The sequence below is a fragment of the Triturus cristatus genome, chromosome 7 (genome assembly GCF_964204655.1).
Source record: "Triturus cristatus chromosome 7, aTriCri1.1, whole genome shotgun sequence".
NCBI lineage: Eukaryota > Metazoa > Chordata > Amphibia > Caudata > Salamandridae > Triturus > Triturus cristatus.
Window position 1 is genome coordinate 93,806,187 of NC_140590.1, and position 15,757 is coordinate 93,821,943.

At 44.0% G+C, this 15,757-nt stretch overlaps 1 protein-coding gene across 1 annotated transcript in view; it reads left to right on the forward strand.

Annotated features, from left to right (window-relative positions):
• LOC146808903 (phospholipase A2 inhibitor and Ly6/PLAUR domain-containing protein-like) overlaps window positions 1-14,487 on the forward strand; it is a 78,835-nt gene extending 64,348 nt beyond the window's left edge. Inside the window, exon 5 of the mRNA XM_085615715.1 lies at window positions 12,874-14,487. Within this exon, the coding sequence (XP_085471841.1) occupies window positions 12,874-13,034 (161 nt within the window). The 3' untranslated portion in view covers window positions 13,035-14,487. The remainder of the gene's footprint in view (window positions 1-12,873) is intronic.
• The last annotated feature ends 1,270 nt before the right edge of the window (window positions 14,488-15,757 follow it).

Sequence of the window (15,757 nt, forward strand, 5' to 3'; positions counted from 1 at the left end):
ACACCTGACTGCCTAAAGGATAAACTAGCAATCCCTTTGAGGAAAGCGTGGTTAGGGTGTTGGAGAGACCTTGTCCAGGACGGGAACCTCATATCATGGGCAGACTTGACTAACAAACTGGAGTGGGGAAATCTCAAAATGCAAGTACATTCAATGAAGGAGTTGGACGCAAAATCAGAGGTCCTCAATTGGTGCAGGAAATTTTCTGGAAGAACAACTGGTGATGAAACACAGGGGAAGAAGGAGGTATCAACATGATATTGGGCGACCCAAGAAGCCATAGATGGAGACTTTGATTTTTATTGTCAAGCCTGCTTGGTTCAGGAGGAACCATCTTTTCTCTCTCCATTGGGCCTATTTAACTTCACAAAGGTTGTCAAAAATGTTAAAAGGAAGCCCCGCCAAATCAACATGTTCCAACAGTGTCCGGCTATTCTCGAATTCTGGGACGCAGTGAATAAGACTATCTCAAGTATACTGAGGCTGCAAGAAAAATAAGCCTCTCATTGATTATTTTTGGAACTACAGACAGCATTATAGGCCCGGCTACGCACTTCCTATTTTATACTCCGTCCGGTGGTAGTGAGCCTCCTACACTACAAAGACAGTGATACCCTCATACAAAATGCTCGTAACAATGGGGCCTACGTGATTGAAAACAGCAAAGTGTCCATCTTCCCAGAATTTATGGTGAAAGAACAGGCCCATCATACCTCCTTCCTGGAGGCCAAGAAAGCATTAAGAGGGTAAGGTATAACTAACTCCCTGTTGTACCCAGCAAAACTGCGAGTCATATTGGATGGGGCAAAACACTTTTACAACTCACCGAAAGACCTATGGGCTTGGTTAGAGACTTACCAAAAGGGTGATCCTGTGTCTCATGGGGGGAACATGCCCCTAGACCACCTAAACAACAACAGAAATGACCCAGGTGCTCATCCAGAAGGATCCAACTGCGAAAACGCTTCGCATCCCAGATGGATTGGAGAGCAGAGTAAGAAACGGTAACCGGTGGAATGCTTCAGTAGAGGACTCGACCACTGGCAGTAGAGCTGCTACGGGCACTGTAAGCCTCAAATACGGAGCCCTCAGGACATGTGCCTTGCCATCTGCCAGAGATCATGGAGAGTACAATAGCCGCGGGGGGCACAGACATAGTAACTATCAGACCGTATGGCGAAAGTACAGGCCCAACGTGCCTTCCTGAAGGCCAAGAAAGCATAAAGTGGGAAGGCATAACATAGACCCTGTTGTACCCACTGAAACTAAGAGTCACACTGGGTGGGGCAACACACTTTTACCTTAACGGAATACCTACGGGCATTGTTAGAGACTTACTGAAAGGGTGCTCCAGAAGGATACAACTGCTGAAACCCTCCGCATCCCAGAAGGCACAGGAAAGAATGGCGGCGCTACAGGCAGTGGCGGAGGTGTTGATTGACACAGAAGACGGAGAAGGAAAGCTCCGGGAAAACATCGGAACACAGCGCAGAGGAGTCTGAGTAAGGGGATTTGGCAAGAAGCAAGCTAGTACTTCTGGATGTGACTCCACAAACAGCGGATAGCATGATTTAACAACTCCTTGGAAAACGGTTGGAACTTACAAAGGGTAAGAGACAGTACTGCTCCTTTCTACCCGAAGTGAGATACACACAGACATACAGGGAACCTGGTACTAGAGCCTTTGAAGACTCTGACAGTGGGGAGGTGGATTTGCTGACAAGGGGGAGGTGAGGTCTAACCGCCGCAGGAAGGACCTCTGTCCCTGTCAGAGACTACTGGGCCCGGCAGTGGAGATACACGCAGTGACTAATACTTTGCACCCCCCCTCCAGATAATCCCCACTGGGCAGATAGAGTGGGCAATCTTTCACTAATGGTTTTAAGTTTGAACCAGTTTAGGCGGTCAGCCGTTGCGAAGCTGCCCTGGGGAGAGGGAATACCTTGTTGTGGAACATTGGTGGAGTCCAAGTGGTTGTCATTGTTACATGCTGACTGTGCTGGTGGGGTAGAACATGAGGATGTCTGCTATGCCACTATTGTTCACCCATATGGAATATCTTGAGCATACCCTATCTGACCACAAAACATTGCTACACATAAAAGACTAAGTGAAACTAAACAGAAATGTGATGACACATTGGGGAGGTTGAGATGTTTAGAAGTACAGGAATATCAGGGACGGGTACATATGGAAAGGGGTAGGGCAGGTATGTTGCTCGCTTGGTTAGTGTGCACCGAGAATGTGGGATCTCCCATTACCCGGATTAGACTGTACATTAAATTGAGACCACAGAGGCGGAATAACCTAAAGGGATATTTAGCACCCCTACCCCTAGAAGCCCTAGCTCCTAACTGGCAAGAGGGTTTGGGAGGTCCGGTGACCACGCTGGAAATCTCTACTGCACTTAAGTAGATGGCCAGAGGGAAGACACCTGACCCAGATGGTTTGTCGGTGGAATTCGACTCTACCTACGCTCAGACACTGGCACCGAAGTTAGAAGAGATATACAAAGAGGTTTGGGACAAAGGGGAGTTACCTCTCTAGACCAGGGATGTCTTGGTCATAACGCTTCCAAAGACTAAAACGTCACAACTGCAAGTGTCAGACCAACATCCCCTTTCTATGCTCAATGAAAACTTTAAAGTTCTGAGCAAGGTATTGGCCACACGTCTCCTACCCTAGTTGACCGGCCTGATACGTAATGACCAAAATGGGTTTGTGCCAACCAGATCTACATCTGGGAACCTGCGGAGGCTATTTCATGCATCAACCTGAACAGAACCAATACCCGGAAGCGCTTATCCTATCAGCAGACCAGGAGAAGGCGTTTGATTCAGTGAGATGGAATTTCTTAGAGGTCGCGATGGAACAAAAGGGACTGGGAGAGGTATGGATTAAATGGGTGAAAATATTATACAAGTACCCAACAGCATGGGTTAGAACCAATGGGGTGATCTCGGAACCATATAATTAGTGTTACCTGTTTTATGGTATTTATTCTTTGGACATTTCCGCCTGTATTTATCCATATTTATTTTTTGCTAGCTTTATCTGTATTTATCCATATTTATTTTCGGTTGTGGATAAATGACGCTGACATTAGTATATTTCCACATTTATTCAACGGATAAATATGCACTCATGCTTGAATGCCTGCCAGGTTTCAATGCTGTGAACACTAGCAGAAGATAAATCAATGCACTTCCATGAAAATATGCACATTTCTGTATCAACCTTGTGCCCAGGGCCTTGGTACTGGCGATTTTCTCAGCTGCCCCACCTGACAGAGGGCAGCTGCACTGATCGAGATTTGTCTCACAGAGCCCCATTGGGGGCTTAGAGGGAACGTATAGCGCCACTGCCATGTCTGCAACATTATGGGGGCAGAGTTAATGTAAGCACCCCAGTGAGGCCCCCACGGCACATTTGTGCCACGGTCTAATTGTGTATTCACAGCTACCCCACCAGACCGAGGACAGCTGCAACGTTAGGTTAATAGGGCGCCAGGCCCTAAGGTAATTTATGTGGTGCTAGGAAATGTAATTTATATACAATGATTTATGCACCCTGATTGATGCCTCTAAATGTGTTTTTATGATTATGAGGTTTTCCATACTGTGTTATGTTGGAGTTTTTCTCGACTGTGGTTTAGGTATGATTTATTCCCTACTGCGGTTTATGTTAGTAAGAGCATTTCCTAATGTGAGTTATGCGTAGAAGGTTATTGTCTAATATGTTTAGGCTTATGAAGTTGGCGTAGAAGTATTTCTCGATTTATGGTTACAGGATGATGCTGAGTACAGTGTTTGCCAATAACTACTTGTTGTGTTCTACGTTTCTTATATGTCTACATTTATTATCTTTACTAAGTGATGATTCTGACAGTGGCCAACGTGGCCCTGTCATGTGTATATAATCCCCTGTAAATATTGCCCAGTGTCAGTTGGCACAGTGTATATCGTGTGATTACTATTCTAATGTGTTTTATGATAATACAAAGGCTATTTTTGATATAACATTATGTGGAGTCCCTTTTGTGGTGTGCCTAGTATATTGTTGCTGGGTGTGTGTTGCGCAAATGCTTTACACATTGCCTCCGGGATAGGTGTGACTGCTCATGCCAAGCTACCAAGGGGGTGAGCAGGGGTTATCTTTGGCGTGTAACTCCATTGCCCTGACTAGAGTGGTGGTCTCTGCCTGGCTTTGGCGCAGGCCTTAGCCAACCAGAGATCCCATTTCTAACACCCAGGAATACAAGTATTTCATAATCTAGAAGACATACGAAAAGGTAATTTGAACCCACTATGGGTCAATAAAGATATGCGTACAGTTCTGGCACTCACTAAAGTTTCCACTGATGGTACGCAAAGGACTCTAAAAAATGATCATGCTCCCCAGACTACTATACTATTTTGTGAATTTGCCAGTGGTAATAACACCATCCTGGTTCTCAGAATTAAATCCGATACTCCAAGAGTTAGTTTGGGACGGGAGGCAAAATAAGGTATCCTTGGAACCCCCCGTGTATGTACACGGGTGGCGGTACGACTCGAACGTACACGGGTGTACATACACGGGGGGGTTCGACACGTACACGGGTGTACATACACGGGGGGGTTCGACACGTACACGGGTGTACATACACAGGGGGTTTGGCGCGTACTCACGGGGGCTGGGGGGGTCGGCGCGTACGTACAGGGGCTGGGGGGGGTTCGGCGCGTACTAACGGGGGCTGGGGGGGGTACGGTGCGTACCGGGCCACCTACTCTGGTCGATTCGCGCCGTACTTCGCTTTGAAAATATTGCCGTCCGGACTGCTGTCGGTTCGAATCGTAATTCCTGGGTCGTGAAACGCTGCCTGAAAGCGTCCCGACGTCACGTCGCAGCATTCCCGGATCACATTCGTATGTATATTTTCGTCGGTCGGTGTTTTTTACGATTCGTACGGAAATGGTGTTTCCGTGCGAATCGTAATTCCATGTTTGTAAAGTTTTACGACCGGGTACGAGTCGGACGGGGAAAACGCTCCGACCGACGGATTTTTACCGGTTCGTAATCGGCACCCAAACGTTTATTATAGTTTGACTACCTGTACACATAAAATATATATATATATATATATACACCTTTCAAGATGCCAATGAAGATATCTTTAAAAAAAATCATAAATGAATTGACATCCCTTAGCAATAATATTATACCACCTCCTGGAGACATGTCAGATGTTCAAGATCTTAGAAACCACTACACTAACTTCACAAAGTCTATTCTAGACTCAATAGCAGCCCTAAAACATAAAAAGATTATACACTAAAGACTCGAAACCATGGTTAAATGGTAGCCTCAATACCGAAAAACGCAATTTGAGACTAACTGAATGAAGATGGAGATTCTCACCTTCCCTTGTAATCCTCAAACATCTGGGGTCCCTGAGGAATACATACTACAAAAGCATGAGAAACCAGAAAGCAAATTTCTTCAGAAACCAACTTGAAAAAGCTAGAAATTGAGCCAGAAAACTATTTGAGCTAATTAAACTTCAATCGTATGGCCCAACCAACTCCTCCACTACTGGAGCTAATCTACTTCCTAATTGCAAAGATTGTGCCTCCTTCCTCAAGAAGGCTGATCACATTAGAACTGACATTCTGATAGCACTGGGGCATGGCCCTCTTTTACATCACCCTAGTCTTCCCACCTCCGTGACAGTGGTACCATCTGGTTGTCCCGGACACATTCTCACAAACAGCTCTACATGGAACTCTTTCAAAACCTATTATGGATCTCGACATTCTCAAAATTCCATCAGATTTGAAACCATCAAAACAGTTCAGCGACCCTCTTCCCCCCAACTTCTTCAATGAGCTCAAAGATTCAATACTCCCACTTTCGACCAAGATAGTAAATGCCTCCCTATTTCATGGCCCAATCCCTGATTGCCTTTAGTCTGGGGCAGGTCACCCCAATCCTGAAAAAAACAATGACAGACTTAACTGACCTAGATATCTTCCGCCACATTTCCAACATCCCAACTCTGGCGAAGCTCCTTGAACAATGTGCACATGTCCAACTATGTTACCACATTGATCAATTCCAATCAGTTTTCCTCCCGGGGCACAGCACTGAATTGGCCCTTACACACATAGTGGATGATGCGCTAAAAAGGATAGATCGAAATCAATCTTGACTCTTAACACTCCTTAGCCTATCTTCCACATTCAATGCTGTTAAGCATGACTACTTACTAGATCTATTGGAATGCAGGATGGGAATCTCAGGTTTCATCCTAAACTAGTTCACCTTGTTTCTCCATAACAGAACACAAAAAGTCAAGGTAAATCAGTCCTTGTCTAAGACTGCTCCGGTCACATTACGTGTTCCTCAGGGCTCCTCTCTCCCACTGACTCTCTTTAACTTGTGCATGGACCCACTAACGGAAATGGTAAGTTCATCTAACATCTACTATCACATGTATGCCAAGGATGTCCAACTTTATCCCTAAACACAACTCTACTAAAATACCCTAAGTTTGGCTAACTTGCAACCCTCAAATTTGACATACTCAAAACTGAATACCTCCTAATCACCCCACCCAATATCATCTCCCATCATTAATGAATGGATGAAGAAATTATCATCCTTCAAATACCTACAGCAAGTTACTGACTTACTAAGATCACTGGGAATAATCCTTCATAAGAACATTCATATGCTGAAACACATCAGTGCTGTCACTAAAGGAACAAACCATCAAATGAACATCCTAAGGAAATTATTAACCCTTCCTACCCTGTGATGACCTTAAGTGTGCCGTCCAAGCCCTAGTGATGCCCAGGTTAGACTATGGAAGTGCGACTCATTGCGGTCTTCCCCAAATAAAAAACGGCTCTTAAATATGCTGCAAGGCTCCTCACAGGTTCAAAAAGGAACAATCACATCACCCCTGATTTGAAAGCCCTCAATTGGCTCCCCTATGATGCAAGAATTCAATTGAAAATAGCTTGCATTACCCATAAAACTATACACTTCAATACCCCTAGCTATCTCGCTAAGAAGCTTGAACATTCAGGAGGTCCTAGATTCTGTAAAAACTCCAGCACTTTAATACTGAAAACCTCAGAGATTCTTTAAAAAGAAAGGCTATTACAGATCTTTCTTTGGTATCGCACCAAGAATTTGGAATCCTTCAAGAAAGGAGTTAAACTATTACTCATGAAAAAATGTCTGCCCTATACCCTAGTAGCAGTTTCTACTTATCAACCACACCTGAAGATTACTGCTAGCCTGTTTAACTATTGTCCCTATGATTTCTCTGTGTCAACAATGAGTGGACCCCTCCATTATTGGTAATGCTGCCTGTTGAATCCTCTATTGTGCTATATTATGATATTATGATCATTGCCTCCTTTTAAGTTGTCTTGCCTGATCTAATTTTCCTATCACAGAGAAGATACTACCCTCAGCCGGGTTGTTGTTTCAGACTGTACAGTTCTAGTTTATGACACCATTTTTAACACTTGATCATTTTGATATTGTTTTTTCCAGTGCCGCTGTATCTTGTAATGCTCTACTTATGCCTAGTTTTGTTGCATAACTATATTCTCTCTAACAATTGTAAAGCGCTCTGATATAAAACTCTTCAAATAAAATTAAAATAAATTAATAGACTGTTTCCATTTAATAAATGTTCAATTCATTGATGAAGTTAGATTTTCAATAAATATTTACATTAAAGAAGAGTAACTTTCAGAAATGTAGCTTTTCCCTGCCTAAAGCTCCTGGAGCCGAATTTGCTTTAACTCTTGAGCTGCTGCCCAGTCAGTGGTTGTCCTTAATGAGGTATGAAAACTAACTGCTCCGGGTGGAGAAGCAAACATAGTTTTTTCTTACCCATACAAGAAGACCAGTCTGGCACCAAGCCCAGTGGAAGGAAAGCTGCTCAGGTAACCAGTTCAGAGTGATCACAGAAGAGGGACTACTCATTTTTACGGTGACACCTCTTGCCTTACAGCTTATACTTTCTCAGTAAAACTGTTCATTTGCTGAACAACATAAAAATAAAAACTGTGCAGGTCCACACACGCAATCAGGATATGTTATCCATGGTCCTGGCTAACTCACAGTACACCATCTGTACCCCTAACCTAGGAGCATATCAACAACAACCGGCGATAATTATCGCTGAGCGCACTTAGCGCCAGGATAATTATCGCCGGCTAGCGCCGATTTTTATCGCTGAGATAGCGTGCTATTAGCAACGCTTATCTCATCAGTGATAAAAATCCTGGCGCTAACTGGCTAATGTGAGATTATCGCTGGAAACCCAGCGATAATCTCACGTTAGCTTGTTGATAGGGACAGACAAACTTAGCCATGATATCCTCCTTCCATAGGATATCATGGCTAAGTCAGAAAAATACCAGACGTAAAAAAGCAGCGTTAACCGCGGTTAGCGCTGCTTTTTTTGTCTCTAACAGGGTTAGCGATATTCTTGATAATAGGGGAAATGTCGCTTAGCGACATTTCTCCTATTATTTTACTCTGGAACGCCCCCTTTGCATCTCATTAGAGATGCAAGGGGAAGCGTAGAGTAAAAGGATGCTTACATGCAAATTTGCATGTTAGCACCCTGTTGTTGATAGGGTGCTAGTTTTATCTCTGCTTTTTTGGCTTTTAAAGCCAAAAAAGCAGAGATAAAGCCCTTGTTGATATGCCCCCTAGAAAGGTAACAGGTGGTATGCGCAACCTCAGAACATGACAATACTGACTGCCCAAGGAAATTGCGGTAAAAGATCTACAACCTTTTTGCTTGGTAACTCATGCATGACCAAAGAGATAGAAGAAATACTCAAATTGGAGTTTCAATATTTATTGAAGCAATATGATTCTTGTATAGAATACATGAGCTGCAATTACCAGTAGAAGGAAATCAAACAAAGTAACCAGCAGCGCAAGAATGGTAAAGAAAACAAACAATTCAACCATTGTGCTGTTACATAGATTAAATGCTTGCTTATGAGAATAGTTTTAGTTATGCTCCTTATCCTAGTATACCTTAGGGGGGTGAATCTGCCAGAATCACTGTAGGGTGATCTAACTCCCAATGTACTTAGGGGCATGTTTAATCTGAAAGCCCGCCTTGGTGTAGAGTGCGGCACCATCCTTCTCTTGAGGTAAACAGGATTCAGCTCAGCAGGAATTCCGGAATGACTTGAGGGAAACCTGAAGGACTTGACCTGCTCCCTCTTCTAGCCAGGAAAAATAAATGGGGGCAGTTAGGATACTTCCTGTGTGGGTAAAGGGATACATCAAGCATCCAGAAGCCTTGTTTCTAATGTGATTTGTTGATCAGTAATAATTACACCTGGACTGAACCTTCTTGGTGACCTCTGCTAGAATCAATCCTGCCCCCTAGGTGCTGACCTTGGTTCCTGGGAGCCTTAGAAGTGTTCCAGAGGAGCTGCTCCAGAAACCCTGAAAATTTGGAACGTTTTGCACTTTCAAGACTTTCAGAGCCACCCAGAGGACCTAATCTCTAAGGAGTAAGATTTTGATGTAACTACCTTTTATACAGCTTCCAGCTTTCCTCACTAGTGGATTATGACCTTCTTAAGAGAGACAAAGTCAGAAGGTGAAATCTTTCACCAGGATGAACCTGCTTGGCGTATCTTACCAGCACTTCATTGAAGTTAGCCTGAAATAATTGCCCAGGTCCCTGTCCACCACTTCCACAGACTTTCATTGGTACTAAATGCTTAATAGCAAATTTTTTACTTAGAATTGTAAATGGATTTTTGTTGTTTTGCTGTCATTTTGTTCATTAAAATTCATTCTATTTTTCTAATTAGAAAATTATTTTTTTCTAATTAGTATTTTGTATTCTGTTTACTGTTTTGGAGCTGCAGAAATACTTTACACATTGCCCAAGTTAAGCCTGTCTGCTCTGTGCCATTTATTAAGATTTTTACGCTGTTTAAGTGTCGCAAAAGTGACGCAAATCATCGCAAAATCATCTTTTCCAATGTATATACCAGCCCTAAACCTTACTTTGCGCCATGGATGGTGAATGGACATTCCCTTACAACCACCCAAGGTTTCTGTTGCTAAACACAATTTACTTAAAAACGTAGACACGGTTTAGCATCAGAAAATAGCGCACACTTGCTTTTTTCTCCTTTATTTTCCTACTTTGCATGTGTGCTGCAATGTACATCACATATATAAAGTGGGAAAATGTTTAAAATTACCCCTAAGGAGAGTATTTTGTACTGGAAGGTTATTCTTCTAGTACAAAACCTATGCTAGACTCACAGAGATACCATTGCACTACGGCGCAAAGGTGTCTCCGTGGCACACAGCAGCTGATTTCAGACCTGACAGAAGGGAAGGGGAGAAGAGTACCATATTTCTGTACATTTGCAGCTGCTGCACTGTACTGCATTAGATACCGGTAAATCTGTCCCTTAGTGACAATATTTCTTGAGGTGAGCAACCTCCCATCCCAAATAATGATTTATTTCTTTACAATATGTGTAAAGCTGTCTCTTTATTTGCTATATCATTAGTCTGATAGGGGGTTCCTGTACTAGTAGGGCTTGGTAAACAATCCCAAAGTGCTCTACTAGGGGGTAGTGTGGTCGAGCAGCCTTAGGCTTAACACAAGCGTAAGACATTTGCAAAATACAAGCAATGATAAATAAATGACAATACAACTCAAGAAGGAGATGCACATCAATTTATGAAAATACATAGTTCCATTATATATGATTTGGCATCATAGACAAATTGTTCAGGTATGTATATTTACAAATATAAATTATTTTCACTTTAAAAAGTGGACACTGCACTTTCTGAGCTCTGCGATGTTATCCTATGGTACAGTACAGCAACCTACAAAACCAATCCCCAGGAGTTAAGGTGAGTGTTGGGCAAGGTCCAAGGCAGCACCAGCAGTACACCAACAGCAGCACCAGGGCAGTTGGGTGCAGGGTGCAAATCAGCGTTGGGAGCACGATGCCTTTTAATATGGAATGGTCTCTGTAAAACAAGGCTACAGATTCTGGCTAGGAAGCCAGTCGGGTTTAACCAGCAGGCTCAGGCCTTGCAATGCTCAGGGGGACACCTTTGATCCTCTTTTCCAAGGCCTAGGTGCGACGGGTGCAGAGGTACCTTTAGGCATCAGGTTTGTCCTTACCTTAGCAATCGCATTCGAGCAGAGGCTGTGCGCAGAGGCTGTGAAGAATGTACAGGAGACCAGGAGGGAGCAGTGGTTGCTTCAGCTGTTGGGTTTTGGAAGTTTGGAAGCCTCAGATTCTCTTCATTAGAGTTTCTTCTGAACAGGTCAGCTGTTCACGGTAGGTCTTGAGTTTTTTCAAAGCAGGCAGTCATCTGAGGCTTCTTGAGTTGCAGCTGCAGGACGAGTCGACTTTGGCGCAGTTTTCCATGAGGGCTACAAACAGGCTGGCAGGGCTGTAGCCAAGTCAGGTGCTCTTTTCAGGCTTCTCTTCTTTCGCGGCTCTCTTCTTAGGTCATCAGGGTCTGCTTCTCTGGTGACAGGGCTCACCTAAATTCAGAATTTTGGGGAGTTAAGGAAGTGTAGGGTAGATACCAATGGGATACTGACCCTTGGGGTCACTATGCCGCCTATATGACCGCATCCTGTGGGAAGTGAGCATAACCCTGCCCCAGAATTCCTATGTATGCCATCACAAAGATGGCTAAATCTAAAAAAAACGTATCCACTTTGGAGTTAGCCCATCTTAGGGGAGTACTAGCCTGGGGGTGGCACGCCTACCTGACTAGCCAGTTTTCCCACCTGTCCAGGTGCCAAGTGGGCTCTGGACTTTGAGGATGGCTTCCCTTCCTGTGAGAGCAGCCTTCCTGTTGGAGGTGGTGTTAAACCCTCTTCCCGGACAGGCTTTAGTTATGGATCTCCTGAGACTAAGGCTCTCACCCTAGGAGGTCAGAACAATGTCTCCGGTGGCGGTCTGGCAGAATCCATTCATCAAGCACACCAGAGACTGGTAGGTTTTCATGGGTAACCTCTAAGGTGAACTCTGGGTGCATGTATTGATAACTCCAAACAAAGGCATCAGTGTAGGTTTATCAAGAAAAGATGTTCGTTATCAAACATCCCCATTTTCAGTGGAGCCATCATGTAGCTGTGGGAACTCGTTTTCACCAGTGTTTAGTACATGGTTTAAGATGGATTACCTGGTCACATGAACTGGCAGCCAATAGGGCTGACGAGCACAGGCTGTGAGGCCTGCTGTAGAGGTGACTTACAAATATGCAGTAGTAAGGCATGTGTGACATGTGTTTTCAGTTTTGTCTGCACCAAGACACGCAGCCTGCAATGGCAGTCATGCATGTGCTTGGGAAGGGGTCCCTTTGGGTAGCACAATTCGTGCTGCAGCCCTTAGAGACCCTCTTAAGTATATCAGACCCTAGGTACCAGGGTATCATTACTAGGGAATTACAGAGGGTGCTAAATGTTTTGTCAATTGAGAAACAACTATACAGTTTGTAGGGAAAGAACACTGGTACTGGGGGCCTGGTTAGCAGGAATCCAGTACACTTCAGTCAAAGTTGTATCCAATACCAGGGAAAATTGGTATGGGAGTGGTATGGCAACAGAAATCCAGCTTCTACAATATGGTATTCTTCTTGCCAAGCTCTAAGTCAGAACTTTATCATGCATAATACCCCTTGGTTAATTCTCCAAATATTGCATTTCCACCCAAATATTGGAGCACAGAATCAAATAAAATGAGCCATTCCACAAGCAGTGTGTTACACAATGATGAAAAGTTCTAACAGTGTTGTATTATACTTAGGTGAGAGTAAATGTCTTTCTTTTCTTTTTTGCAGAACTGGATGTGAGGTCCTATTCCTTTAAAGGATGTTCAACACCCAACGCTTGTTCTCTCATGCCTGTCTTGCCAGGAACAAAAGTGATCCTTTTTGAAGCTGAGTTTAAGTGCAGACCAGCCTCTAAAACCCACCCCAGTGCTGAGAAAACGAATATCTAGGCACCAGGAGTAGTGCTATTGCTAATAGGAAACATGCAAATTAAACTGCATCTTTGCTTGCAGACATTACATTTTACAATATGGCCTGGAGGTTACATAGCTCTTGTTTTGGAGGTCTACATAGCTTCCATGCTGCTTTCTGCACACCCAGCAGGAGGCAGGCACACACACACCAAGTGCAAGGCAAAGCCCTGCTTTATGTATGTATTTGGCTTGATCAGTCACAGTCCTGCTGTATGCATTCAGGCCCCAATGACAAGCTGGGGGGAAATCTACTCAGCTCCATTATAAATGCGCTGTTGCCCCCTCCATCACCTTCTGTAGCAAGGGAGAAACATCTAATGCTTCGCCTTGCCTGGCATCTTACACCTCTATCAGCCTTCTTCCCCTATTACTCGCCCTGCACTGTTGCCCTGAGTCACGGTTGGCACTTGCTCACTCCACGGGGACATTTGAGTTGGAACTGTTTTAATCACCCAGTCTGTGAGTTTAAGTAGGAAAAGTGAATAAATGTGCGGAGATTCCATCCGAAAAGTGAAATTCCAGCCACCAGGTGTGTCTGCTCAAATATCCGTCTGACTTGTCATCAGGTGCCAAGAAGGTGGTAGCTGGCAGAATCATGTGGGCTGACCTGGTAACTGGAGACAACCAAAAATGTGTTCACTCCCATAGATTATCTGTAAAATACTACCTAAATGTCCTTGACTCCTAGATTGTCTGTAAAATACTACCTCCAGGGTGGACTTCATGTATCCGCCCAAGAGGTAGGATTTTACAGATAATCTGCACACTGCCTCCTGGCTTCACCTAGAGCGGGCATATTATTGCAGCTTTGCAGTTCCAAGGATCAAAGGATTTCATACCTTTTGGTTCCACTTAACATCCACCAGTGCTGGGGCACAGTTAGTCTCATGTCCTACAAGTCTGCACATAAAGTTGGAGAAAGTCCCCTGATCTAACACAGTTTGCTCCGCCCTTGAATCAAAGCCAGCCTCTGAGGGGGCTGGGGGGGGTTCGGCGCGTACTAACGGGGGCTGGGGGGGGTACGGTGCGTACCGGGCCACCTACTCTGGTCGATTCGCGCCGTACTTCGCTTTTCCGGCACTTTTTGGGTGCCGTGAAAATATTGCCGTCCGGACTGCTGTCGGTTCGAATCGTAATTCCTGGGTCGTGAAACGCTGCCTGAAAGCGTCCCGACGTCACGTCGCAGCATTCCCGGATCACATTCGTATGTATATTTTCGTCGGTCGGTGTTTTTTACGATTCGTACGGAAATGGTGTTTCCGTGCGAATCGTAATTCCATGTTTGTAAAGTTTTACGACCGGGTACGAGTCGGACGGGGAAAACGCTCCGACCGACGGTTCGTACCCGGTTTTTACCGGTTCGTAATCGGCACCCAAACGTTTATTATAGTTTGACTACCTGTACACATAAAATATATATATATATATATATACACCTTTCAAGATGCCAATTAAGATATCTTTAAAAAAAATCATAAATGAATTGACATCCCTTAGCAATAATATTATACCACCTCCTGGAGACATGTCAGATGTTCAAGATCTTAGAAACCACTACACTAACTTCACAAAGTCTATTCTAGACTCAATAGCAGCCCTAAAACATAAAAAGATTATACACTAAAGACTCGAAACCATGGTTAAATGGTAGCCTCAATACCGAAAAACGCAATTTGAGACTAACTGAATGAAGATGGAGATTCTCACCTTCCCTTGTAATCCTCAAACATCTGGGGTCCCTGAGGAATACATACTACAAAAGCATGAGAAACCAGAAAGCAAATTTCTTCAGAAACCAACTTGAAAAAGCTAGAAATTGAGCCAGAAAACTATTTGAGCTAATTAAACTTCAATCGTATGGCCCAACCAACTCCTCCACTACTGGAGCTAATCTACTTCCTAATTGCAAAGATTGTGCCTCCTTCCTCAAGAAGGCTGATCACATTAGAACTGACATTCTGATAGCACTGGGGCATGGCCCTCTTTTACATCACCCTAGTCTTCCCACCTCCGTGACAGTGGTACCATCTGGTTGTCCCGGACACATTCTCACAAACAGCTCTACATGGAACTCTTTCAAAACCTATTATGGATCTCGACATTCTCAAAATTCCATCAGATTTGAAACCATCAAAACAGTTCAGCGACCCTCTTCCCCCCAACTTCTTCAATGAGCTCAAAGATTCAATACTCCCACTTTCGACCAAGATAGTAAATGCCTCCCTATTTCATGGCCCAATCCCTGATTGCCTTTAGTCTGGGGCAGGTCACCCCAATCCTGAAAAAAACAATGACAGACTTAACTGACCTAGATATCTTCCGCCACATTTCCAACATCCCAACTCTGGCGAAGCTCCTTGAACAATGTGCACATGTCCAACTATGTTACCACATTGATCAATTCCAATCAGTTTTCCTCCCGGGGCACAGCACTGAATTGGCCCTTACACACATAGTGGATGATGCGCTAAAAAGGATAGATCGAAATCAATCTTGACTCTTAACACTCCTTAGCCTATCTTCCACATTCAATGCTGTTAAGCATGACTACTTACTAGATCTATTGGAATGCAGGATGGGAATCTCAGGTTTCATCCTAAACTAGTTCACCTTGTTTCTCCATAACAGAACACAAAAAGTCAAGGTAAATCAGTCCTTGTCTAAGACTGCTCCGGTCACATTACGTGTTCCTCAGGGCT